Source organism: Bubalus bubalis, chromosome 11, assembly GCF_019923935.1.
Source record: "Bubalus bubalis isolate 160015118507 breed Murrah chromosome 11, NDDB_SH_1, whole genome shotgun sequence".
Lineage (NCBI taxonomy): Eukaryota > Metazoa > Chordata > Mammalia > Artiodactyla > Bovidae > Bubalus > Bubalus bubalis.
The window spans coordinates 30,236,150-30,264,032 of record NC_059167.1 but is presented as its reverse complement, the minus strand read 5'-3'; the positions used below and the strand labels follow the sequence as shown (position 1 = coordinate 30,264,032).

At 38.0% G+C, this 27,883-nt stretch overlaps 3 protein-coding genes across 7 annotated transcripts in view; 2 read left to right on the top strand and 1 right to left on the bottom strand.

Annotated features, from left to right (window-relative positions):
• The window catches only part of MNAT1 (MNAT1 component of CDK activating kinase), a 213,433-nt gene extending 204,182 nt beyond the window's left edge, over window positions 1-9,251 (top strand). For 2 of the 3 annotated variants that reach the window (XM_044924896.2, XM_006043870.4), the window contains one exon: window positions 8,791-9,251. In XM_044924896.2, the coding sequence (XP_044780831.1) occupies window positions 8,791-8,931 (141 nt within the window). In that variant the 3' untranslated portion in view covers window positions 8,932-9,251. The remainder of the gene's footprint in view (window positions 1-8,790) is intronic. The other variant, XR_003112274.2, reaches the window with a different exon arrangement.
• Window positions 9,252-16,433: 7,182 nt separating this feature from the next.
• Window positions 16,434-27,032, bottom strand: TRMT5 (tRNA methyltransferase 5). 2 transcript variants are annotated; one of them, XM_025295410.3, is made up of 6 exons: window positions 26,894-27,032; window positions 25,077-25,729; window positions 22,447-22,571; window positions 17,619-18,273; window positions 17,360-17,438; window positions 16,434-17,254 (listed from the first exon to the last, which is right to left on the bottom strand). In XM_025295410.3, exons 1-5 carry the CDS (start codon window positions 26,896-26,898, stop codon window positions 17,407-17,409), a joined length of 1,470 nt encoding a protein of 489 aa, XP_025151195.3. In that variant the 5' UTR covers window positions 26,899-27,032; the 3' UTR covers window positions 16,434-17,254; window positions 17,360-17,406. The 2 variants fall into 2 exon arrangements, with proteins under 2 accessions (XP_025151195.3, XP_006043937.3); XM_006043875.4 differs by lacking the exon at window positions 17,360-17,438.
• SLC38A6 (solute carrier family 38 member 6) overlaps window positions 26,970-27,883 on the top strand; it is a 73,170-nt gene continuing 72,256 nt past the window's right edge. Inside the window, exon 1 of one of the 2 annotated variants that reach the window (XM_006043874.4) lies at window positions 26,970-27,244. In XM_006043874.4, coding sequence (XP_006043936.4) covers window positions 27,111-27,244 — 134 coding nt within the window. In that variant the 5' untranslated portion in view covers window positions 26,970-27,110. The remainder of the gene's footprint in view (window positions 27,245-27,883) is intronic. The other variant, XM_006043873.4, reaches the window with a different exon arrangement.

Genomic DNA, 27,883 nt, shown 5'->3' with positions numbered 1-27,883 from the left:
GCCCACTTGACTTCACATTCATACTAATAAAGAAATAGAAATTTGGTGCATTATTGTAGGGAAAAATTCCAGATTGTCAGGGCTTTGGCTGAAGTCTCATTGACTAAAGCAGTTAACTAAAGCAGTTAAGTGGTCAACTTAACTGATTTCATCCATCACTTTGTTTCTGCTGCTTTAGTAGATCAGCTTTTTAACCACTGATCAATCCTTAGCCCTGCTATTTATATATGTAATCTTCAAATAGTTTTTCCATATAAATCTGATTTACTTTCTTATCTTAAATTAATGTATTGACTTTGCATGGAAACCAGGAGGGAGTCCACTAAAACAGTGGAAAGAATAATACAAATATAGTATGTTTTGGTATTATATATACTTTAAGACAGATTATTATCATTAACATGAATTATTACAAATGGGATCAAAGTAGCTATAATTAGTAATATTTGGTGAAATCAAGGTCAACTGGAGATGGTTTAGTGTTTCCAGGCAGATTGTTCACTGGATTAATGGCAGCTGTGGTTGTGACTATGTTTTGCACCACTCTTTTTCAAATGAAATATTTCATAGAAATTATATGCTATATATACTTTACAAAGAGTAATAATAAAACAGTTGCTGAATTGTTTCCATTCTCATTGCTTCTCTCCCCTCTGCTCCTTCAAGTCTTGTATTTTGAATTCTACTTACTAACTTATGAAATGGAGCATAATCAGTGCTTTGAAACTACCTGTGTGCATTTCTCTTACTCCCACTGTGGTTCCACCTAACATCAGAGATTCAGCCACCCTGAATATGACGATTATCATTTTAACAATTTGTCCATTCTCCTATCAGTATTCACTTGGGCTATTCGTATTGTTCTTTTGCTGTAAGAAACACTACTGCTATAAGTACTATGAGTAGGCCCCTTGGAGCCCCTAGATGGAGAAATCTCATAGGTTTTCTGCCTTTGCTATTATTATCTCCTTAAAATTACAAGAAGGGAGAGGCACGAGTAGCAGGTTCTAACTCTTTTCCAAGTGACTTATGTGTCTCTTGCATCTATCTTCTTTGTAAGTCTAAGGGAAGAGATTGTATGGGGTATACTTAGACACACGCAGAAGTAATGGTAAGCCAGATATCTGGGTACCCTGTGGCTCATTTGACAGAATTTTATGTTGACATGTAAAATTAACTGCCACCGCTGCTTTTGTCACAGTTATACCCTGCAGTCCTCTAGGCCTTTGCCCCAGTCCTTTCCCTTCTCATTCTGTCTCCTCACCTTAAATATTAAGTATTCACTCTTATGATTTCAGATACCATCTACATACCCCCAAATTATGTTCATTCCATAATTTTATTAGTACTTGGCCCATATATCCAGCTACTGCTCTGTATCTCAACTCATGTATTTCTTATATATAATCACTTCAGACTCAAGTCCAAAATTAAACTCACAATTTTTCCCTTCTCTCTTGTCCCACTGCAGTTTGCTTCTCTTCCAGTTTTCCATTATCTCTGTGAGGGCATCTTTATTTTTCTACGTGACTAGAGAGCTGGAAATTGACTAGACAGTTGGAAGTCCTTCCCTTCCCTTTCCATTCTCCCATATTCAGTTGATGTTTAAATATCTCCTGAACTAGTGCATGCTGCACACTCAGTCACTCAGTTGTGTTTGACTCTTTGCGGACCCCCTCCCCCCCGCCAACCCCGGACTATATCCTGCCAGGCTTCTCTGTCCATGGAATTTTCCAGGCAAGAATACTGGAGCGTGTTGCCATTTCCTCCTCCAGGGCATCTTCCTGACCCAGGAATCGAACTCCAGTCTCCTGCATCTCCTGCATTGGCAGCGTATTCTTTACTACAGAGCCATCAGGGGATCCCCTTGAACTAGTACTTTCCTTTATTTCCACTGCCACCACTCTAATCCAGGCACCGCTTCTCAAGCCTGGAATAGAGAAGCATTGTCATAAGGAGTGTCTCTACAGTCAACTTCTGCTTCTCTAATCCACTCTGCTGCCAAACTAGCCTATTTAGATTACCAGCTTCCTAACAACTTTTCAGTGGCTTCCCATTGTTCTTTGAATAAAATTCACAGTTCTTAACATTGCGATAAGGCCTTGTTTTGGATATTTTCTGCCTAGATGTCTAGCCTCATCCTGAGCTGTAGTGACCTTTTCCTTGTATTCTCAATATGTGCTGTGCCTCCTTACTGCTTCACCTAAGTTCTTCCCTCTGCTGGATTATTTCTCTACTCCTTTTGCCTTGCTTACTGACTCTTCCTCATCCTTTGGATCTAAGCTTAACTCTAATTTCATTTTATAAACTTGTTCATGTTGGTTTCCCTTTTTGTCCACACCCATAGAGCCATGTCTTTCTTTTTCATGATATTTAACATCTTTTTTTTTCCTACTGAATTACAAGTTTCATGAGAGCATGGAGTCTTTGCTGTCTGTTTTATTCTCAGAGTTGCTTCAAAACCTGGCAAATAGTAGATACTGAGTAATTTTTTTGTTTTTTGTTTTTTTTTTAAGAATGAGTGAGCTGCATACATGTGAATTTTCCCCTTTTTTACATGCCCCACACTTGGAGAAAAATTACTCTTTCTTCTTTTATAAAGATGTGATAAAACTTCCAGCACACATCTGTTACTAGCATGAAAATCATAGTAAAACATTATATTAGACAAACTAGAATGAGCTATATCTTTTATGTTTTCAAGTAGTTCACATGCAAATCAAGGAAATACTTCTTTCACTATGTAGCTATATTAACTTTCAGTAATAGCTACCTTGACTTAAAATAACTAGGGTGTTCTTTCAGTTCAGTTCAGTTCTGTTGCTCAGTTGTGTCCAACTCTTTGCAACCCCATGGACTGCAGCACACCTGTCCTCCCTCTCCATCACCAACTCTCGGAGCTTGCTCAAACTCATGTACATTGAGTTGGTGATGCCATCCAACCATCTCATCCTCTATCGTCCCCTTTTCCTCCTGCCTAAATCTTTCCCAGCTTCAGGGTCTTTCCCAATAAGTCAGTTCTTTTGCATCAGGTGCCCAAAGTATTGGAGCTTTAGCTTTAGCATCAGTCTTTCCAATGAATATTCAGGACTGATTTCCTTTGGTTTGATCTCCTTGCAGTTCAAGGGACTCTCAAGAATCTTCTCCAACAACCACAGTTCAAAAGCATCAGTTCTTTGGCACTCAGCTTTCTTTATATTCCAACTCTCACATCCATACATAACTAATGGAAAAACCATAGCTTAGACTGTATGGACCTTTGTTGGTAAAGTAATGTCTCTGCTTTTTAATATGCTGTCTAGGTTGGTCACAGCTTTTCTTCCAAGAAGCAAGTGTTTTTTAATTTCATGGCTGCAGTCACCATCTGCAGTGATTTTGGAGCCCAAGAAAATAAACTCTGTTATGTTTCCATAGTTTCCCCATCTATTTGCCATGAAGTGTTGGGACTGGATTCCATGATCTTAGTTTTTTTAATGTTGAGTTTTAAGTTTTAAATGTATGTTCTTTGATAGTAATAAATTGTATAATTTATTTCAGTTATAATTCAGAAAGACTCACCTGAGATAATCTGTAATTATCTCTTACTTGGGCACCTTGTGGCTTTTAGTTCCCAAATCTGAGCTTTGTTGTTCATGTGGTCTAAATGTCTGGAATAATTGGTCATTTGATTCCCAGTTATATTAGTGTAAATCGGAGATCAGCTTTAATAAGTTTATTCAAGTTACTATCTAGATAATAAAGTGAAGAATACATAATAAAGATAATAAAGTGAATCATGACTATGGAAGTTTGTTATATTTTCGGTTGGAGTTCATGAAGCCACATGTTTTTATGACCAAACAGCCCTCAGAATTATGGGCAGTTATTCTGACTTGTAGCACTTTCTCCATTTATCTTAGAATATACACAGTCATCAGTTTCTCTCTGTGGACATTTCCTCTATTACTCTGACACTGTGATTGGATTAGGACACCTGACCACTAACTTCAGTTTTTAGAATGTTTCTGCATTTTAGTGATAATTGTCTGAGCATATTTTTGCTCAGATTGTTTTTAATCAATCAGAGATAGACTTCAGATTGTTAAGGTAAATCTTTTATAGCTTTGTCTGAATTTCTTACAAGAGCTCTTGGTCTTGACAGCTGAGATCTGTTGGCTGATCTCTTTTAATGGTAGTTAGATTAGAGTTTTGTAGGCTGGGAGGCAGAACTGCTTGGAACTGGTCTTTTTAACGTATGATGGCTTTAAATGCAGATTTTAAAAAAAGGGCCACCTTGTAAAAAGAAAGTCTTCGTCTCTAGAGTTCATTCATTCCTTTTCTTAGTTTGAACCAGTCCAAGTTTATAACTCAGTAGAGTTAAAAAGTTGGACTTTTTTTTTTAAACTCTCTGTAGGGCCTGGTAATTTGAGGAGGAGGAAACTAATATGAGCTTCATATTTTCATTTTAATTTAAATTCTGAGATTCTTTGATTCTCTGGAGCCAAAGCATTTCAAGGGTTTTCATGAGGGAGTTATGACTGGAGGGAAAGAGTGCTGCTCTTCGTTCTGAGTGACAACCCCTGCCCTCTGCCCCTAGCTGAGAACTCAGAGAACTGTTGCATAGCACTAAAATAGCTGAGTCCTAGACTTCAGCCATATGGTCAGTATAGGGCTTTTTAAAGGAAGGGAAATAGTAAAAGAGTAATTTCAGAGAGCTCTCTTATGTTAAAGAACTGAGAAAATGAAGTCTTTCTGAAGCTAAGTGTAAATTATACCACCTTCTCTGGGAGCAAAAGCTGCTAAATGTAACAGAAGAAAATGACAGTGTAGGAAATCAAAGTTCAGGAACAGACTTTCAAGGGTGATTTTCTAATGCTTAATCCTTTCTTACTCCCCTCTCAGGATCCATTCCCTCCTTTTCCTCCCCCTTCTCCACAGTCTGTTTGAAAGAGATTTTGATGGGTAATGGCAAAGGAAGGCCCCTTTAAATGTAGTGTAAATGAAGGCATAAGATGCCCTTTGTATAGGAATTATTGTAGACATGCTTTTGAAAACATCCTTTTTTTTTTTAAGCCTTATTTAAGAAAATAATCAAAGGTATGATTTTTAAATCTTTGAATTTAGTCTGCTTTCAGTAAAAATAAGGTATAGGTACCAAAATAAACAAACCTTCTTTTTTTCTTTCCTGGTTTCTGCTTATAAGATTTACAGGTATTTAAAATAAACCCATGAAAAACAGAAATACTGTCCTGGGATTGGCTAAATGGTAAGAGCAATTACCTCCAGGCTCCAAAATCCAACTGAGCTTGACTTTTGGAAATAAATTTGGCTAAGACTTCTTCCTCATTCTGTTGTATAAAGGTGTACATGAAATGATACTGACCTCTGCCAGAAACCCCAGGAATCCTATTCAGTGATGTACTTGTAACGGTCATGAAAGAATTAAAACAACACAGATGTGGATTACTGTGAAAAAGTAGGCAAAACACTAAATTCTCATTGTGTGGTTTTAATGTTGCAGATCCTTCAAAATTCTTTGGTATACCACAATAATTAAAGGGTTTAAGAACTTAAGATACTTAGAAAATAATAGCCCACAGTTGAATAACAAGAGTGGCCTGTTTTATTTTTTTAAATTGAAATTAATGTAGATTACCATGGAGAAAATAGGTAGAAATATTTAACAATAACTGTTTTGTGCAGCTACAGCCCTGGAGATCAGAAACAACAATGTAAGTAAGCAGATCTTTAAAGAATCATGCTTACAGATATGTTTAATGTCAGTGATTTACTAGAAGAGAAATGCATTGTTTTCAATGCTATGCAAAGAAGTTTTAATGGACTTGATGTTGGCAGTGAGAATCTACAACTTAGCATTAATAACTGAAGTTTAAAAATATTTGCTCATTGCTCTAGATTATGACCGTGTTCAAGAAATACTATTTTCAAACACTAGTTAATCATTTTAAATAAACTTTTAAAAACTCATTTATGACATCAATGAGTATGACTGTTTATTACATTTTACCTATAAAAAGTTGAACTGTTTTATATACTCTTTATGGAAACTGCACAGTCATAAATTAAAAGATGCAACTGTTTTGGATATTTTATTGGTGGTCCTCTGTTTTCCTGCCAGCAGTGCAGCTGTTTCAGGTTTCTCAGGATAACATGTAAAAAGCTGTATGTACACTGCAAGTTTATGCTTGAATTGCCAAGCCAGAGATGGTATGACTCAACTTTCCCAGAAACAAGTTGTACCAAAATGTGATGAATTAAAACAGCTAGTTGCACAGTGGTTTGCATTCAGTTATGAAAACCAGTTCTTCATTTACGATCGTTGGCTTTGTAAGGTTGACACATTCTACTGTGGTACTTGAATTTTGCCTTGGCTAAACAGCCATTGGAGCTAAGAGTGTGCTTTTGCGGGTCTGAGGAAAGGGAAAAGGGTGATACAACATTATCTGGGATATGGATAAAACTTAGCTTGAAACTTGTATCAGGAATGGAAGATTTCACTTCCAAGATACCTGTAGAAATATTATTCACTTATTATTTGTGTGGTGTTGTTATTTGTGTGATAGTTATTTCTTGGTGAAGAGAAATTGATTTTATGTTGTTCCAGGTTAATTTTTACTTTCTAAGGTGATTTAACACTTAACTTATTTCTCATGCATCAGAGTCCTAACAGTGAACATTTTATTTTATCCTGGAAGGTAATAAGCACATACTTTTATGGCCATGTATTAGGTTTGGTGAATTCCCATTTAAATCCTATGGGACCCAAGGTTATATCAAGAGTTTGACAACGACTGTTTAATAACAGTGGTCTCCAAAGTGGGATACATCCCATCAGGACATGTAAGATAGGATATAAGGAAAAAATACTAGAACTTTCATTTAAATATTTTAATTTCATCCTTTAAATGTTTTAAATTTCATATATATATATTATAATATACTTACTAATATATTATATGTATATATACTATGAAAAGTGAAAGTGTTAGCTTAGTAGTGTCTGACTTTTTGCAATCCCATGGACTGTAGCCCACCAGGCTCCTCTGTCCATGGAATTCTCCAAGCAAGAATACCAGAGTAGGTAGCCATTTCCTTCTCCAGGGGATCTTCCTGACCCAAGGATTGAACCTGGATCTCCTGCATTGCAGGCAGAGTCTTTACCACCTGAGCCATCAGTGGGGTGGGGGCGGGGGTGGGGTGGAGGGGGGGCGGAGTGAAAGTGTTAGTCATTCAGTCATGTCCGACTCTTTGCAACCTCATGGACTGTAGCCCACCGTGCTCCTCTGTCCATGGGATTTCCCAGGCATGAATACTGGAGTAGGTTTCCATTTCCTTCTCCAGGGAATCTTCCCGAGCCAGAGATTCAACCTGGGTTTCCCGCTTTGCAAGCAAATTCTTTACCCTCTGAGCCACCAGGGAAGCCCATATATATACTATGATATATATTTAACACTTAATATACTAATAGTGTATATTAATACTTTATGTGTATAATTTTAAACAAGTATACAAATTTTGGAGATGCATGCTCAAATATTTTTACTGCTATAAATATACTATCAAAAAAGTTTGGCGATTGTTGCTCAATAAATATTAATTTTCTTTCACCTTTTACTTTCTTCTTTCACCCTTGGTGGAGAAGCAAAGAATTGAGTTAACACCTTGATTTGTGGCAGTGTGAATAAATTATAGCCAGTTCCAGGAGCTTATGCTGTGTCTTACTTTGACCACTTTTTCTATTTGGTCTTTTCTATTGCCATATATTTTTTAATCACACAAGCTTATTAAACATGGGTACAAATGAAAAACAGACTTGTTATTATGTTAGAAATAATAAGTTGCTCATGCATTAAGACTTTGACACACAGGAAGTCTGAATGAATGAGAATAGAAAAGTTTCCAAGTTATTAAAATGTTCTGGTACCTGATTTATTCATTTGCCATACCCGTAATTCTAAAGTGGGTGAAGCTGCTTTACTTCCTGAGGCCTGAAGAAACAATGTGGTTTCTTAAACTAGGCATTAAAGCAAAGCTGGAAATATTTGTTTTCTGACAGTGCTGGTAGTCATGCTAACAAGTTTTCCCTCTTTAGCTAGGATTATCCCATTGTAAGGCCTGTTTGTATACCTTTATCAAAGCAGAAAGTTTTAATTGCTAAATGACATGTGTGTAACAGTCTTTTGAGATTTAATCAAGACTCTTCTGTATTTACTAATTGAGACATTCTTTTGAACTCAGGCTGTCTCAGAGATTTCTTGGATGTAGTTTTCTAAGATTTCCTTTTGTGTAGGAGGAAGACAATATGTTTTTGTAATATTGAAGTAATTTTGAAGTAACTAGTATGTTCTCTCCCCTTTATCACTTGTTTTGGTATTTTTTTTCCAGAACATATTTATTGTAAAATACTCAGTATTTATGTAAAATTTTAATAATACAGTAGTATTATGATGGGCATTTATTTATTAAGTGTATGCCAGGAAGGATAGCAGCAGTTAGGTACCCAAACAATGGCCAGCAAAATAAATCAGTTCTGAAAATTGGGAATATGGAATGTTTTAATAGCAAGTATTATTTTTGAAGACTCCTTCAGAGCTGTTTTTAGATCTTAATGTAATTCGCTTTATAATTAGAGTTGGTAAGTTTCCTTTTAAAAGATAACAATGCATTTATAAAGTCTGAACATTTCAGTCCTAGAATTTGACTTTTGAATCAGTTTTACCATTGCTTTTAAAGTGTTACCAGTTTACATGTGCTTTCTATGTCAACGCCACACTTTCTGTTTTGTTGTAGGTATTTAAACCATGTCAGAGCTGCCTCTCCACAGGACCTTGCTGGAGGCTATACTTCTTCTCTGGCTTGTCACAGAGCACTACAGGATGCATTCAGTGGGCTTTTCTGGCAGCCCAGTTAACCTTTATTTCTCCCCTATAAGATCTGGACCTTGGAGCCGAACCAGAGAGCTAGCAAAAGTAAGGCAGACTTGTAAAATTATAGCCATGTACAGCTGCACAACAACAGTCCTCCACTAGCAGCTGTGTTAAAGTATTTATAGAGAGAAATTTTCAGAACTAAGCTGGATAATATAGTGGATAAATATTTGTGGAAAAGATTTATTTTTTACTTATATTTTTCTGAGCAGGATTGAAGCCGTAAGCCTCATCTGATGGAAGATATGAATAATTCACCTATGTGAGTTTGAGGTTGACAGACTTGTAAAATCTTTTAAAAAATAAAGCTAGACTTTATATTAAGTTTTGTGGTTTTTCTCTTATTACAGTGTTTTACTTGAACACATTTAAAAATGCCATTTTGAATACGACATTTAGTGTTAATATCCAAGACTATTATTTCTTCTCATAAAATGTTCCATTTTTTTTTTTCCCAATGTCTTCTTAATACTAGTCCAGACAAGTGGATATATTTCCTTCTACCAGCAGGTTGTGGCAAGTAAAACCTGACCTGTGATAATGTCACTCTTTCAATAGTAAGGACTAAGTGCCTGTTTTGAGCAGTGGAAAGTGAAACAAACCTTGATCAGTGTGTTATAGTTCCCAGCTGTGAGCCTCACTTAGGATAAACCAGAGCAGAGTATTAACCTGCTTTAATGACAAATTCAAAGAAGTAAGTTAATAAAATTTAATACTTAAAAGGCACCTTTCACCTCAATGTGAGCTCATTTTATGATGAAACCTTGGAGACTGGAATGAATATATTTTAAATGAAATTTCTCTATGAGTAAATTGCAGACCCCAGTGTAGTTTCTTTTGAAACTTCAAAGGCTTTGAGTACACCCAGAATGTTGCTTACAGAGTTTGGATGTGGATAAGATGGATATTTGTAGCATCTCAACCTTGCATGAGTCTGTTACCTAGATGACTGCGTATGGGATATCGTTTTTCAAAGAAATTAAGGGATTTTCTATCAAATCTCCATTACAACAGATGTTAGTTTTATGAGTGGAAAGTTATGTGAAACAAAATTTGTGGGTTACATCAGAGTAGAATATTCATATGTAACAGCACCATCTTATTTGACTAAGTAGGCATTAATTTCAGGAGTGCATGTTCATCTTTACAACCCTTCTGTCTTTGATAATTGAGAAAATCAAGGCATCAAATAATTAAGTAAAATCATACACACAATCCAGAATTAGAACACAGGTGAGTTTTTTTTTTTAAATCCAACTCTAGTTCTCTCTATCAGAGAAGGCAATGGCAACCCACTCCAGTACTCTTGCTTGGAAAATCCCATGGACGGAGCCTGGTAGGCTGCAGTCCATGGGGTTGCGAAGAGTCAGACATGACTGAGCGACTTCACTTTCACTTTTCACTTTCATGCACTGGAGAAGGAAATGGAAACCCACTCCAGTGTTCTTGCCTGGAGAATCACAGGGACGGCAGAGCCTGGTGGGCTGCCGTCTCTGGGGTCGCACAGAGTCGGACACAACCGAAGCGACTTAGCAGCAGCAGCAGTTCTAGCTATACTCTACTAGGTTGCATCCTATTTTTCGTATCTATTGGGTTGGCAAAAAAGTTAATTCGAGTTTTCCTGTACCATCTTACAGAAAACCCTGAACGAACTTTTTGGCCACCCCAGTATTAGTTTTTTCCCAATAGAGGACTAGCACTTTAAGTACAACACATAAATCTGTTCAAAGAATAGTGAGAACATTGGACTTGTGGTTAAGGATTTTCTGTACTCAGCTGCCAAAGTAAGGTATCCAGTCTTTAAAAAATAAATACTGTTATTTATTCTCAGTACCTTGTATGATGTATTTAAATAGAATGAATTAATTATTAACAAAATATTTCAAAGGCTTTCAAAACTTTTTTTCTGAGCCTACTTTATTATTGTGGAAATTACCTGCACCCGATTTGGGAAATCAGTTAAATTCTACCACCTGGATACATTGTAATTATTTTACCCTTACTATTGCCATACTTTGTTCAACAGGCCAAATTTAAACATTGTTAACTGACTGTATTAGATCAAAGGGAATGGTGAAAGATAACCTAATGGCAACAATTTACTAAATAACAGTATTCTGTTGATGAAATTATCCTCCATCTTAGTGATTTACTCTCCCAAGTGTGAACAAGTCTTTTATCTACATGAATTTCCTAAGTTTTACAACACTAGGACAGAAACAACTACTGAACATTAACCATCTGTGAAGCACTATGCCTCATGCTTTGTGAATAATCCTTGTAACAGTGCTAGTATTATTTCCACATTTTAACAAATGGGGATGCTTTGGTTAAGTAACCTACTAAAGGTCAGTACATTTTAAAAGGAGTAGAGTTTGGGTTTGAACCCAAGTGGTTAAACTGCAGAGTTCATGTCCTAGAAATGACTGTCAGACTTATAAACAACAGCTGTGTAAAACCAAGTCTGAGTAGACAAACTTCTTAAGACTTTGAGGAAATTTTATAGATCGAGTTCTAATATGGGATATAAGTGGTATCAACTAAATAACCATGTTGATATCTTTAATAGAAGTTCTGAGGAATTCATTACATAGAACATGATTTGGCTACTAACTACACTCTCTTTTAAGCAGATACTCATAGTATTGAATACGTTTACATGGTAATTGTAATGTATTATTTAGTATTCCTTACTTTCTTTCAATAAATATTTGATCTAAACTTCTCACTTTAGTCTGTGAACAGGTGACTTGGATAATCATTTCAAAATCTAAAGTGGCAGAAAACTTGTCAAAAAAATTAACAAAGTTAAAAAGTCTATCTACTGAGTGTTCTGGCCATCATTTTCTAATGGATTAACCAAGAATTCAGTTACTAGGTATCACATCCAAAAGGGGTGACTGAATGGATCTTACCACTTTACATGTATAAGTAAGAACATCATTTGACCCACACTTAATATTTATAGCCCAGCACATGGATGTACAGTATTAGGAAAAAGTTCTTATTTCACTTGCAAATTTATTATCTACATCTAGACCGGGAGAAGGCAAACTGTAGAACCTTGGCTGAATCCAGTTGCTTCCTGTTTCTGTATGCTCCATGAGCTAAACTTGGTGTCTGTAAGTTTTTAAGGCTGGAAGAAACCAAAGGAATAATATACTTTTTAACATATGAAAAGCATATGAATTTAAAATTTCAATTTTTCATAAATTTTTTTTTGAAATACAGTGTTTAAGTATTGTCTGCAGCTGCCTTTTGTCTACTATGGCAGAGTTGAGAAGCAGCAGAGACCTTACAGCTTGTGCATGAGTGCTCAGTCATGTCCAGCTCTTTGCTACCCCCTGGACTGTAGCCTACCAGGCTCCTCTGTCCATGGAATTTTCAAGGGAAGAATACTGGAATGGGTTGCTGTGCCCTCCTCCAGGGGATCTTCCCGATCCAGGGATTGAACCCAACGTCTCTTGCCGTCAGCAGACAGATTATTTACCATTGTGCCACCTGGGAAGCCACCTTATACCTTACAAAGCCTAAAGTACTATCTGGCCCTTTACAGAAAGTTTGCTGACCCCTGACCTACATATACTTGGAGAGGAGGGAGAGGAAGAAAAATTAGAAGTCCCAAATTAGCAATTCCTGGTTGAATTAGCCCCCAAGGTTTTGCATAGGATAGGTTGGGTTGAACCCCAACAGAATTTTAAGTGTCTTTAAATAAGGAATAAAGGTTCCAATTCATTACCTCCGTATGCTGCTGTTGCTGTTTAGTCACTCAGTCGTGTCTGACTCTTTGCGACCTCATGGACTGTAGCCTGCCAGGATCCTCTGTCCTTGGGATTCTCCAGGCAAGAATACTGGCGTGGGCTGCAGGGAAATTCCTGACCCAGGGATCAAACTCACATCTCCTGCATTGTTACCTATACTTCTTACGATGTATTGCTTTCATCTATTTATATTACTAGCTGCTAAAGGCATTTGAATTTGTAGTTAATGATTTAGATCAGGGGTCTGCAAACTTTTTCTGTAGAACCAGAGAGTAAATGTGTTTTAGGCTTTTTGGGCCAAGAGGCAAAATTGAGGCCATTATGTAGATAAATGAGATAAAATAAATTGGCACAGTTTTTTAAATTAACAAAATTCAAAATATAACTGAGTACATTTTTTTGTGGGCTTTCCAGGTGGCTCCGTGGTAAAGAATCTGCGTGCCAAGCAGGAGACTTGGGTTCGATCCCTGGGTCTGGAAGAGCCTCTGGAGAAGGAAATGGCAGTTAACTCCAGTATTCTTGCCTGGGGAATTCCATGGACAGAGAAGCTTGGTGGACTACAGTCCACGGGGTCGAAAAGAGTCAGACACGACTTAATGACTAAACAGCATCAACAAATTTTTAATAGTGCTTTGGGGGGGGGTGATTAGATTTAGTTGGGGTTCTAAGTGTTCCATCATCAAAATGAATTGTAATTGGTCACCTGCTAATGGTTATATGTAATGAGATTTTACATATTTCATCTTTAAAAAAGTCTTTTCAGACACTTACTGCCAGATATTGGAACATGTGATTTTAACTGAGCATGTACATCATTTGGAAGGCTTTTCTTATCCCCCCTTGGTATTTAGCTTTTTGCATGTCATTACAGTAATACATTTATCACTTCCAGTTGAAGAAGTTCAGCTATAGTTAAATGGGTTCTGAAACATGGAAATTTCTTTACATTTGCACCAAGGTTCCAAAAATGCTAAACTCAGAAAAATATATCCACTAATATGTGTGAGAATGGAAACCTTGTTCCTTAATTTTTGATAGATGAGAAATGTAGTCATTTCATACTCTTGCGGTATGTTTCACATTAGTTACTTTTGTCCTGTAATTGTGGTTGATATATTTGAGAAATATTATCAAGCCTTTAGCAACTAACTTCCAAAGACATTCAGTATTTAGAAGTGTTTAAGGTTGGTTAAGAAAAATTTCAGTCTTGGCCATGAACCCAAAAAATTGCAGTCAGACTTTACAGTCGCTAAGCAAATCAAGCTTAGGTTAAGAGTGTCAGGAAATTTGGCTTCAATTTCAGACAAAATTGAAGGACTCTGAGGATGATTAAAGTCCATGAAAGCAAATGAAGTTTATCATTGACATTACTGGTTCATTAACAAGTGATAGATTCAAATATTGCTGCAAGGTACTTGCTGGTGAATAATATAGTGAATAACTATAGGTTTTAAACACCTTACATTTTCATAAGCTTTTAAGTTTCTCCACTAGATCTATTTTTTAACCTCACACTTTCTTTTACCATCATTAGTTATAACAGATCAGATTCTGCTTCAGGTTTTACCGAATTCATTTCAACGTCTTTGAAAGTATTCACCAATAGTTCCATGCAGAGTATTCATGGAGGCTAATTCTTAAGTAACTTCAAACTCAGAATTGACACTTCAAATAAGCGAGAACTGAGCTATATTAGAAACATCTATAAACTGTGGAAAATTCTGAAAGAGATGGGAATACCAGACCACCTGATCTGCCTCTTGAGAAATTTGTATGCAGGTCAGGAAGCAAGAGTTAGAACTGGACAAGGAACAACAGACTGGTTCCAAATAGGAAAAGGAGTTTGTCAAGTCTGTATATTGTCACCCTGTTTATTTAACTTATATGCAGAGTACATCATGAGAAACGCTGGACTGGAAGAAATACAAGCTGGAATCAAAATTGCCGGGAGAAATATCAATAACCTCAGATATGCAGATGACACCACCCTTATGGCAGAAAGTGAAGAGGAACTCAAAAGCCTCTTGATGAAAGTGAAAGTGATGAATGAAAAAGTTGGCTTAAAGCTCAACATTCAGAAAACAAAGATCATGGCATCTGGTCCCATTACTTCTGGGAAGTAGATGGGGAAACAGTGGAAACAGTGTCAGACTTTATTTTTCTGGGCTCCAAAATCACTACAGATGGTGACTGCAGCCATGAAATTAAAAGACGCTTACTCCTTGGAAGGAAAGTTATGACCAACCTAGATAGTATATTCAAAAGCAGAGACATTACTTTGCCAACAAAGGTTTGTCTAGTCAAGGCTATGGTTTTTCCTGTGGTCATGTTTGGATGTGAGAGTTGGACTGTGAAGAAGGCTGAGCGCCGAAGAATTGATGCTTTTGAACTGTGGTGTTGGAGAAGACTGTTGAGAGTCCCTTGGACTGCAAGGAGATCCAACCAGTCCATTCTGAAGGACATCAGCCCTGGGATTTCTTTGGAAGGAATGATACTGAAGCTGAAACTCCAATACTTTTGGCCACCTCATGCGAAGAGTTGACTCAATGGAAAAGACTCTGATGCTGGGAGGGATTGGGGGCAGGAGGAGAAGGGGACGACAAAGGATGAGATGGCTGGATGGCATCACCAACTCGATGGACGTGAGTCTGAGTGAACTCCGGGAGTTGGTGATGGACAGGGAGGCCTGGCGTGCTGCGATTCATGGGGTCGCAGAGTCCGACACGACTGAGCGACTGATCTGATCTGATCTGATCAACTCATCAAGAGTAAACAACTACTTGGACTCATTTACCATTTTGACTATTGATATTTCCAGTGTTCACAACTCTTTGGGCAACTGTCCTTGCCAAAAGGCTAACAGTCCTAAACAAAACTTGCTTTCTCTGGACATATTTCTTAAGACTCCTGCTTTCAAACAAACACAATTAACTCTCCGTCAGTAAACAATTTTCCTTTCTTGACTTAAAAAAGTCACTTGGAGACTTTTTGGTTGTAGCCCCACTTTCATTTTTTATAAGGAAATTCTACTGTGAATTTCCAGTTTAAATATGTAATTTTTCTGACAGTTGCTTGTCTGTGACTTGGAAATACTGATGAGTAGTTCTTTAGGAAATGTCAAAGTATATTTTACTTTAGCTCAGTTATGGATGCTTTATCATCTAATTCAGTATCAAAAATGTTCATACTCTACCATACTTTAAAAGCTCAACATGGATGTCCACTTTTGTTGTTTTGGAATGATGGATATACACTCATAATAGTAAAATAAAATGTTATAGCCTGACAATATATGTTGCACTTCAAATGCTGTTGTGTTATAACCATGTCACTGATTTGTAGGGTGCTGAGCAGCAATGGCACCCCACTCCAGTACTCTTGCCTGGAAAATCCCATGGACGGAGGAGCCTTGTAGGCTGCAGTCCATGGGGTCACTAAGAGTCGGACACAACTGAGCAACTTCACTTTCACTTTTCACTTTCATGCATTGGAGAAGAAAATGGCAACCCACTCCAGTGTTCTTGCCTGGAGAATCCCAGGGACGGTGGGGCCTGGTGGGCTGCCATCTATGGGGTTGCACAGAGTTGGACACGACTGAAGCGACTTGGCAGCAGCAGCAGCAGCAGAGCAGCAATGTGAAGTGATAAAAATCATATCCCATGTGTATTGCAGCTAACTACTCAGCTCTGGTGTTATACAATGAGGGCAGCCATAAGCCAGTATGTAAACAAATAAGCATAAAAAATAAGTTCCAATAAAACTTTATTTATGGACACTGAAATTCAAATTTCATATAATTTTCATGCCCATTCTCAGCTTACTTGCCATACAACAGGTGGTGGACCAGATTTGGTCTGCTGGATGTAGTTTGCCTGTCTCTGATCTAAATAATCTCATTTGTTATTATTAATACTTCTATATTAACAGTAAGTATAGGAGTATTTACATATAACTTAGCTACACTCTTCAACTAAGGATAACTGTAAAATATTAGTGCTTTCCTAGTTAGCATGCAGTTATCATACTTTCAAAAACTATTTTCCCGACAATATTTAAACATATTTATCTAATGTTAGATATATATGATGATAAAATTATAAAACAAAATATATTTAGTAGGCTTATTTAAATTTTAATTTGATAATTCCCGATTTATACGACTGTGTTAGTCTCTCAGTCATATCTGACTCTTTGCGAACCCGTGGACTACAGCCTGCTAGGCACCTCTCTGCCCATGGGATTCTCCAGGCAAGAATATTGGAGTGGGTTGCCATTCCCTTCTCCAGGGGCTCTTGCAGATGCAGGGATCGAATCTAGGTCTCCTGCATTGCAGGCAGATTCTTTACCATCTGAGCCACCAGGGAAGCCTCAAGGGTAAAATAAAAGGGTTCAATACTAAAGTAACTGCTAAAATAAAATCATACAAATGATAGTTCACTATCACAAAGGTCTAGTGGGGAGATGGAGAAAATATTTCCAATTAAGTGACTGAAGCAATTTGCATATTTTCTTCTTAAAAGTCTTTATCTGTCCTCTGGCGTTTAAGAGGTGGATCTTCATGATTGTCTGTAACAAATCCAGAAAACCTATATTATGTAAGATACTTAACATTTAAAATAACTTTTAAAAAGCAAATAATATAGGCATTTTAAACATTTCAATGTACTCAACTCATGCATGAAATAGCAACATTGCCGTGGATTTAATGAAATAGCCTTCTACCAGACTTGACAGTGTGTCATCGTAAAGTCTGTAAAAGTGTGAGAAATTAGTCACAGTTGAATGGCAAGGGGTCTTGAACTGAATTAAACTAGAATTAGTTTAATCTATTTCTAAGTTTAAAAAAGAATATAAAATATATATGTTGCCCAAGAAAGTTATGTTAAATTTTGTATTACAGCTTACATTTAATTTCCCAGAAATCGCTCACCTTGATTTACGGTCTGGTTCTTGTAAAGTATAGCAGCAGGAATCCGAAAAGTGATGCATAACATTTCCTTGTTAGGCGCCACATTTCTTACTAGGTGAACTGAACTACATGCCTCCAAGGAGATGCCCAACACAGTTGCAGCTCGTTGCTGAACATCCTTAGCTGGATTAGCATCTTTGGAAAAGCTGTAGCAGTGCACGGTGGGAAGGAGTTCACTGCCACATGGCTGTCCGTCTAAGAGCGCTTTGAGAGCGCTGAGAAACTCAATAGCCTTTGCTGGCAAATTCATGACAATGTGCACAGAGTGTTTTCTTTCTTTAGACAGTGGTCCTAGCTGCTGCATTAACTCTTCTCTGACTGGTCCTTGCAGGAAGTCTTTCCCATCCAAGTTAAAGACTTTTACTTTTTGGTCCACTTTATTTAATTTACAATTGTGCAGTAGCCATTTATGGGATTCAGGATTGAGATCATTAGCAAACACAGTGCAGTTTTTCTTTGCTGCTGGAATGGCAAAGGGCCCAACCCCAGCAAAAACATCAAATAGGACATCCCCAGGTTTGAGAAGTTCTGTGATACGGCTGTGTTCTGTGGAGAGACGAGGATTCCAATAGACTTTTGAAAAATCAAATTCATAGGTATAATTGTTTTCTCGAACCTGAAAAAAGTATTATGCTTTTGGTTAAACTGTTTAGTCTTAAATTCCAGCCACTGATATTGGATAGATGCATTCACACATACACACATTAAAATACTACTATTAAGAGCAAATTACAGTGAGTTTAAAGGCATTTAAATTAGAAATCTGGTGTTTATGCTAAACTTGAGGGTAGTTACTATCTTGCATTAGATGTTTTCATGAGAGGAGTCATCTCTTCAAAACCAAACAGCTCTCCATCTCATCCTAAAGGACCATAAAGTGGCTCCCCGATCACACTAGGAATTTTTCAGATAGGCCAATTGACTGGCTTAATTATATTATCTCCTGTCACCTGATAGAAGAAAGCCTTTAGGGTGAAACAACACACTACATCTGTCTTCATGGTGGGTAGCTAAATTGCAGACAGTCTTCCACACAGCAAACATGCTTTGCTTCCTTAGTTTTCAGTTTGGCAAGATAGATGCATCATGTGTCAGTGAATTTCAAGGTACTTCGTTATGTTTTTAGACAGTTTCCTGGACTCTGCAGGTTTCATGTCTATAAATAGAGCCAGTGTATAGAATAAATTATTCCCATGTTTTTGCCTTTCCCAAATCTGAGTTTTCATGGACAAACTAAGTACAGTGAAGCTAAGTCTTGAACAAAATTAAAACTTTATAGCATTTCTTTGGGGACTATTATAAACATGATAGAAAACAGAAAACAAAATTAAAACTACAATTGTGAAATGTGACCTCACCTATCATCTTAAACCCCTTATTTTAACAGATGAAGAATCAAAGGCCAGAAAGTTCCTAAGTTCTATAAATCTAATAGAGACATCTTCTATATTCTCTCTTCATGGACCTTAATTCCAAATTTGTACTTATTTTTTCCTCTTGACCACATCAAATGCTCTAATCATATTATTAAGTTTCAAGAGTTTGAAATATTTCTTCATGATTCTGCCAACTAAGAGTCAATCTAGGTGTATAATATAACCTGGAAGGCTTAAATGTGTCTTGGGATGCTTTTCCTGAAATCTCCTTTCTACTTGTCTTTAAGCTCTTTAGTGTGAGTCACAGATCTAGATCTAGATTAAATGATGCTAAGTACCCCTCTGGTTTTACTCATGCTGTCTTTGATATCTTGTTCCCTTAGTTAAGCATTGCTTTCAGGAGATCCACTTTAGCAATGTTTTTAAATACTACTTAAATGTTGCATGAGCTCTTAAATTTAAATGTGATTGTGTTTGGAGCAAAGAAATTATATTGAGTTTTCATATTTATTTGATAGTATATATACTAGGCATAAAGTATGTCCTAAGAACAAACTTTAGTTGACTTGGGAAGTCAATCACAAGGCATTTATAAAATTACAGAAGTTTCTCAGTTTATAGAAGTTTACATCTTCTTTCTAAGAAGAATGATACTACCCGACACCCTAAGGGTCACTACCCAGTAAAGCACATGCACAGTGTTCAGTCTGGGTGCCTAAAGTTCAGTGTGTCTTAGTGTCAGCTGAGTTGAGCACAGTTATTATCAAAGGATTCACATCCAAATCTTGCTTGCCATAACAGACCTCATTCATTGTACACAAGCAGTAGGTAGTGGAGGTTTGGTATACAGGGCAGGACTAAGCATGGACTCGAGTCAGAAGCCTGACTCAAAAACCCTCTGCTCAGTCAGTCCTTCTTAGTTCATGTGCATCAAGAGAATATTAATAACAACAACCATTATCTGGGGGTCTCTCAGGATTTGTTTAGCCTGTTTCTTAGCTTGAGTACAAAATTTCACATAATGTTAACATGTAATTATCTAAGGCTTTAACTTAAAAACAGTTTATTATATCCAACACTACAGAGGGTTTTGGGGGTGGAAGATGAGAAAATGGTTTATATCAGGAATCTATTCCTATATATTTTAAGTTATTTTTTCTTTGAAATAGGTTTTGTTTTTCTTATAGAAGTATGTGCTCACACTTTAGAAAAGTATAAAGATAACAAAGGTCACCAGAAACTATACCAAATGAAAACATGCTCACTGTTAACATTCTGATATTATGCATATTTACATACTCAAAATCATCATACCTAAAATGGAACTCAGTTATGTATACTGTTCTACAGTTTATTTTTTGTCACTTGGCTTGTCAGTAGACAGTTTACTTTCAGTATGGAGCAATACTGCATAGGAACCTTGAATGTTAGGTCCATGAATCAAGGCAAATTGGAAGTGGTCAAACAGGAGATGCCAAGAGTGAATGTCAACATTTTAGGAATCAGCAAACTAAAATGGACTGGAATGGGTGAATTTAACTCAGATGACTATTATATCTACTACTGTGGGCAAGAATCCCTTAGAAGAATTGGAGTAGCCATCATAGTCAACAAAAGTCTGAAATGCAGTACTTGGATGCAATCTCAAAAATGACACAATGATTTCTGTTCATTTCCAAGGCAAACCATTCAATATCATGGTAATCCAAGTCTATGCCCTAACCAGTAATGCTGAAGAAGTTGAACAGTTCTATGAAGCCCTACAAGACCTTCTAGAACTAACACCCAAAAGAGATGTCCTTTCCATTATAGGGGACTGGAATGCAAAAGCAGGAAGTCAAGAGATACCTGGAGTAACAGGCAAATTTGGCTGTGGAGTACAGAATGAAGCAGGGCAAAGGCTAATAGAGTTCTGCCAAGAGAATGCACTGGTCATAGCACCTCTTCCAAACACCCTCTTCCAACAACCCAAGAGAAGACTGTACACATGGACATCACCAGATGGTCAACACCAAAATCAGACTCATTATATTCTTTGCAGCCAAAGATGGAGAAGCTCTATACGGTCAGCAAAACCAAGACCAGGAGCTAACTGTGGCTCAGATCATGAGCTCCTTATTGCCAAATTCAGATTTAAATTGAAGAAAGTAGGGAAAACCACTAGACCATTCAGGTATGACCTAAATCAAATTCCTTACAATTATACAATTAAAGTGACAAATAGATTCAAGGGTTTAGATCTGATAGATAAGAGTGCCTAAAGAACTATGGATGGAGGTTCGTGACATTGTACAGGAGGCAGTGATCAAGACCATCCCCCAAAAAGAAATGCAAAAAGGCAAAATGGCTGTCTGAGGAGGCCTTACAAATAGCTGTGAAAAGAACAGAAGCAAAAGGCAAAGTAAAAAAGGAAAGATATACCCCTTTGAATGCAGAGTTCCAAAGAATAGCAAGGAGAGATAAGAAAGCCTTCCTCAGTGATCAATGCAGAGAAAGAGAGGAAAACAATAGAATGGGAAAGACTAGAGATCTCATCAATAAAATTAGAGATACCAAGGGAACATTTCATGCAAAGATGGGCACAATAAAGGACAGAAGTGGGATGGACCTAACAGAAGCAGGAGATATTAAGAAGAGGTGGCAAGAATACACAGAAGAACTATACAAAAAAGATCTGCATGACCTAGATAACCATGATGGTGTGATCTCTCACCTAGAGCCACATGCAAAGAACTGACTCATTTGAAAAGACCCTGATGCTGGAAACGATTGAAGGCAGTAGGAGAAGGGGACAACAGAGGATGAGGTGGTTGGATGGCATTACCAACTCAATGGACATGAGTTTGAGTAAGCTCCGGGAGTTTGTGATGGACAGGGAAGCCTGGTATACTGCAGTCCGTGGGGTCACAAAGAGTCGGACACGACTGAGCAACTGAACTGATGGAGCTAATAATCTTCAATGATGGAGTATTCCATTGTATTATTAATCTAAAATTTAACCAGTTATCTACTGATGATATTTAGATTGTTTTCATTCCATCATGTTTATTTATTATTATAAAAATGATGTAGGTGTCTAGTGGTTAAAATTCCATACTTCCACTGCTGGGGGGACATGGGTTCAATCCCTGGTTGGGTACATCATTACAATCTTGTGCAGTTATATTCTTGAGATAACTTCCTATACATGGAGTGCTAGGTCAAAGGATGTATCTATTCAAAATTGCAATATATTACCATACACTCTTCCACTCTTCCTGACTATATCAAATTCGCTCTCCCATCAATAATATATGTAAATGCTTACATTCTCACATACTCATCAATACTGGCTATTTTCTTAATCTGTTATCCTGATTTCAAAAGTTAATCTTGATATACACTGTATTAGGAGACAATAAAATATTCCATACCTTTGTCATCATATTCTCCTCTCCAGATAGTACTTCCATTTCAAAATTTCGGTAGGTATTATCAATGGTATTGATTTTATTTACTGCTGAGGTGATTCCTGGATTTTTGTCAATCATAACTTGGCCTAAAAGCACAGAAATCATGATAAATACTGCCTTCTGGTTGCAAAATAAAAGCTAAAATTGCAAATATGAAATGGATGTGAACTATATTTTCTGGTTTATAGTCAAAAATTGCACCTATTTTGTATGCATGCATTCTAAGTGGCTTCAGTCGTGTTCGACTCTTGGCAACTGTATGGAATGTAGCCCACCAGGCTCCTCTGTCCATGGGATTCTCCAGGCAAGAATATTGGAGTGGGTTGCCATGCCCTCCTCCAGGGGATCTTTTCCGACCCAGGGATAGAACCCAGGTCTTTTATGTCTTCTGCATTGACAGATGGGTTCTTCACTAGCACCACCTGGGAAGCTGATGTGTGTAGAGGAATGCAATTCTAAAAATTCAACAGATTACTAAAGTTAGTGTCTGACAGCCCCTATGCAAACACACAGAAAATGTGTGGGTACATTTATAAAGAAAAAATTTTGAAGAGCTTGTTCTAATATTTTTCCATGTCTTTTACTTAGTCTTTTCAAATGTATCAATACAACAGTAAGCAAACAGGTAGGCCCAGGGAACTGGTTAAAAAATAGAAGAGATGTTAAGGACTATGGAAACAAATGGTTTCAGAAAACACTAGCCTGTCCCCACTGGCCTCAAACCAAATGTTTGCTTTATTGTGTATTTAAAATAGATACTTCCACTTTGGAATGCATACTAGCAAAATAATGTTTTCAAATAAAAGAAACATAGATTATTTACTTTTCTCTAAATAAAATGTTTATTTATTTAAATTGTTCTTTATGTCAAATAGTTTCCAGAGCACAAAAAGCTACAAAGGTTAAAGGACACTAGCAATGGTATATTGATGCCCTATAATCAAAGTCTGCATTTTTGTCAGCACTTAAAAAAATTTACAAGAATCTATATGCTATCTCATTGTATAAAGAAAGATACGTTGATTTGTAAGTAAGTATAAAGTACTCCATAATACAAATACAACAGAGGACGACAGAGGGTGAGATAACGGTTGGAAGGCATCACCAACTCAATGGAAATGAGTTTGAGCAAGCTCCAGGAGCTGGTGATGGACAGGGAAGCCTGGTGTGCTGCAGTCCATGGGGTTGCAAAGAGTTGGACGTGACTGAGCGACTGAACTGAACTGATAATACAAACATACTTAAATACCAACTGGAATTTGTCTAATTTCTCTCTGATTAATTAGATACCTGATTTTGAATATGATAATGTCAAACTATTGTCAATCGTTGTTTTATCTTGTTCTGCTTCAGGTATCAGAACTCAATTTTTAAGGTACAGAAGTTAGTTTGAAATGAAGAATTAAAAAAAACATTCTAAAGGTCTATAGTAAAAACTTTAAAATTACTTCTGTATGAAAATGTTTCATTTTCAATCTGTGAGTACCCTTTTATGAGAGTGAGTTTATAAGAGTGCTAAAAGAATGTTGAGTTAGGACAGGCAATGATTCAACGGAAAGCCTAGACTTGACATTTGTACCAGATCATAATTATAAGGCTCTACTTAAGTATTTATTATGTTATCACTATGCATTATTAGTCCCTTTCATCAATAAAAACAAAGTAAACGCATAACAGCATATCTCTGAAATTCTACCCATGCAAAACACTGAACACTACATTTTAAAGCTGAAAATAATTCCCAGAAGTTCTGACAATTACTCTATTAAAAATATTAATCTGGAGAATGCATGGACATTAAATATTCATATAAGGACAAGAGCGATTTTGATTAGTCTTCTACTTCTTTCTTAGCCCAAAGAATAAAAGACCCATGCTTTAACTCTGGGCTACAGAGTTGTTTCTAAAAAGCTAGGAGTACTAAAAAAACAAAGTATGGTGCCTACCATATAGAAGAGGCTCAATTACCTGAATTGATGAAAGCATGCGTAAACACAGTCTTTCCCTTTTGACTATGAAACACTCAAATTTATGAAACCTAGCATTCAACACAGTCCTGAAGGACTAATAAGTTCTGGATACCAAAATGATAAGTTGCCAAAGAATTGTGCCAAAGCAAATGATTGAAGTTAATGCTTATGTATTGTAAACACAAAAGCTTGAACTGATTTTTACAGCTTGCTTGACTCTGGGAGGGCTTCCCTGGTGGCTCAGTGGTAAAGAGTTCACCTGCCAACGCAGGAAATGTGGGTTCGATCCCTGGGTCAGGAAGATCCCCTGGAGAAGGAAATGGCAATCCATTCCAGTACTTTTGCCTGGGAAACCCCATGGACTGGGGAGCCTGGTGGGCCACAGTCAATGGTGTCTCTAAGAGTCGAACACGACTTAGCAACTAAACAGCAACAACAAATGACTCTGGGAAGGCTATTCCAAAGTGGCCCTTAAAGGAGAGTATGGAGCTCAAGATCCTGCTTAAAATTAAAATGATAAAATGTCCCGTTTCTATAATTAGGCATTTACATTTTTTTTAAACTAAAATTAGAACTTGCTAATTGGTTTCTAATATGTGACTATTACTAAGACACACCTACCAATTAAATGCTTGTAAGGTAGTTGATGATCTCGAAGGTTCAGGTGAACAATGTGTCCAACTCTGCTAAACCCTGAGGTCACATCTTGACCTTCAGGAAGCACAGCTCTCAAGATTTCTTCTGACTTAAAGTTTTCGTAAGTTAAGTCCAAATTATATTTCGATATCTGTGGATTAACATTCAGCTGCTTTAAAATACTGAGTTCTTCTTTCTCAAAGGAGTCAACAGTAAACATTTTATAGGGATCCAACATAATTAGTCTACCTTCTCCATCTTCTGGATCTTCAATCACACGTTTTATGCCTGGGCGCTGCAGTGCTGCTCTTTTAAGGGATCGCATCAGTTTATTGACTACTTCTTTCCTCACTTTAAGCACTGGGATGGTGACTGTCTTTTTAAAAGCTGTTCTATCAAGTTCTGTCATTCCTCGAACTTCAGAGGGTGGGGAAAACAATTCAGAGTCTCTGTGATTTGTTTCTATTTCAGGCATGGTTGAGAATCTTTTTCTTTGATCCAGCAAGAAAATAACAGGTACTCTGCTAAGCTTCTGTATCAACGATGCCCAAGGTAGTAGAATCGGTGATGCTGACTCAGTTATTCTACAGCTTTCCACTTTGAGAAGTCTTGAGAATCCAAATTGTTTCAATAAGCTCCTAAAAATAAAGCATTCAATAAAAAGAACTACCATAAAGCTACAAACTAGCTTAACATATTCACAAGTCTTAATAAAACTTTTAATTGTTTCAAATAACCTGCTAAATGCCAAAGATTAAAACTTTTAGTGGTATGTGAGAAGTGTAATATTAATAATTTTTCCAGGATAGGATGAGTTTTATTAGTAGTAAATAATAAATCTGTATACTTCCAGCCCACCTGTGGCCTGGACTAGGGTTTAGTGATCCATCACTCTCGCTATAGTCAACAAACCTCCCCGCCCACGATTTTCTACAGAACATTTTGGGAATGGAAGGCCGAAATTTAAGGTAAAGGATCATCTCTAAACGAAATGGTCACTATATTGATAATTTTACCAATGTCAATATTTAAAAGGATATTCTTATGGAAGCTTATTGGGTCAGATATTGTGCTGAACGCTTTACAGTAATAATCTTGGGAGGTGTGTGGTGTTGCATTCTCATTTCTGCAAAGGTGTAAACTAAAGCTCAGAAATAGGTTAATTGACCCAAAATCTTGTTGCTGTAAATCGTTGAGCAAGGATTAAAATCCAGGGCCTGCGTTCTTAATCTATTTCTATGCTGTCTTTGATGTTTTACTGCCACAAGTCCTACCTATAAGTAGAGGTTTCAGTATTTCTAGGATGGGAAATTTGCTGAGTGTTACATGCACATCCCATTAGTATCCGTTTTTCATTTTGCCTTCCGGAATACCGAAGAAGTAACTGTTAAGAAATGGCCCTGCCTAGGAACCCTGTAAAGCAACTGTCAAAAAGTTGACAGGGTTCAAACTGGGTTTAGCAGTTAACCAGATGTGTGATCTTGGGTAAATTACTTAACGTGAATCTCTGCTTTCCACAAGTAAGATGTGGCTAAAGGTTCTATCGGAAAGTTCTGAAGCGATGGAACACCCCTCACTTCCCCGTCCTCAGGCCTAGGCTCTGCACCGGGCGGTGGGGGACTTCCCGACGTTTTAACGCCCAGACAACGCGAGGCGGAGAGCCGCCGAGCCGACCGGTTCCGCCACCGGACCCTCAGCCCCTTCGAACTATCTATCAAGGGCACCACGGCCGCCACTTCACCAACGTCACCATCCCAATTCCCGGCGTCGCCCCATCGCTGGCTCCAAGACCAGACCCTCACCTCATGCTCTGGTACAACTCGGAAGCGTGTCTTCGGCGGGTGGGCGGGCCCTCGATGACACCATCAAGGTTCGCCGCCGAGAGGCGAGCGTCATCAGATCACGTCGATCCCTCTTTTCGTCCCGGCCCCGGTGAAGTACGGGAACCCGGAAGGGCCGGGAACGTAGGCCCGCCTCCAGCGCGACTACAGGCGGGAGGGCAGGGGTAGCAGCTAGTGGATGGACTGGGTAGTCGACCAGCGAGCCGCATGGAGGTCCCAGCGGGGGTCATCAACGCCGAGTCCGGCTGGTTTGTCTCTACTCAGGAGGCTGAAGAGGCGGAGGCGGAAGAGTCTAGCCCGTTGCTTAGCAACGTAAGTTTGCTCCGCTGGCTCCCCGTTCTGAAGTGACTGCCAAATAAGACCGGGAAAGAAAAGGGATGGCAAGGGGAGCGGGGAGAAGCTTAGGACCTGGGGCCCAAAGGCAGCAGCCGAGATTTCGAGGAGATCTGGCGAAGTTCATCAATGAGATAGGAGCCTAACCTGCCCTAGAAAGAAAAGTTGAAGCTGCAGGCTCAGGTGGAAGAGACGCAGCAGCAGGTGGAGGCAGGGGACCCTACTAGGGGAGCAGCCCCACGGTTATGTAACTCACTGCTCTCGGTATCCTTGTCGGCTTCTCGTTTTTTTCACCAGTCTTGTGAGCTTTTTGCAAGAGTCACAAGATTTGGTTTTTCTCAGCTTAGTCATTGCTGCTGCTGCTAAGTCACTTCAGTCGTGTCCGACTCTGTGCGACCCCATAGACGGCAGCCCACCAGGCTCCCCCGTCCCTGGGATTCTCCAGGCAAGAACACTGGAGTGGGTTGCCATTTCCCTCTCCAACGCATGAAAGTGAAAATTGAAAGTGAAGTCGCTCAGTCGTGTCCGACTCTTAGCGACCCCAGAGATTGCAGCCTACCAGGCTCCTCCATCCATGGGATTTTCCAGGCAAGAGTACTGGAGTGGGTTGCCACTGGG

Excerpts from the sequence above, each read along its gene's own strand:
- TRMT5 (XM_006043875.4), bottom strand. Across the intron at positions 22,572-25,076 it reads ACCTTACAAGCATTTAATTG|GCCAAGTTATGATTGACAAA; the intron begins GTAGGTGTGTCT and ends CTGTGCTTTTAG. Across the intron at positions 17,255-17,618 it reads GAACCAGACCGTAAATCAAG|ACAATCATGAAGATCCACCT; the intron begins GTGAGCGATTTC and ends GATTTGTTACAG.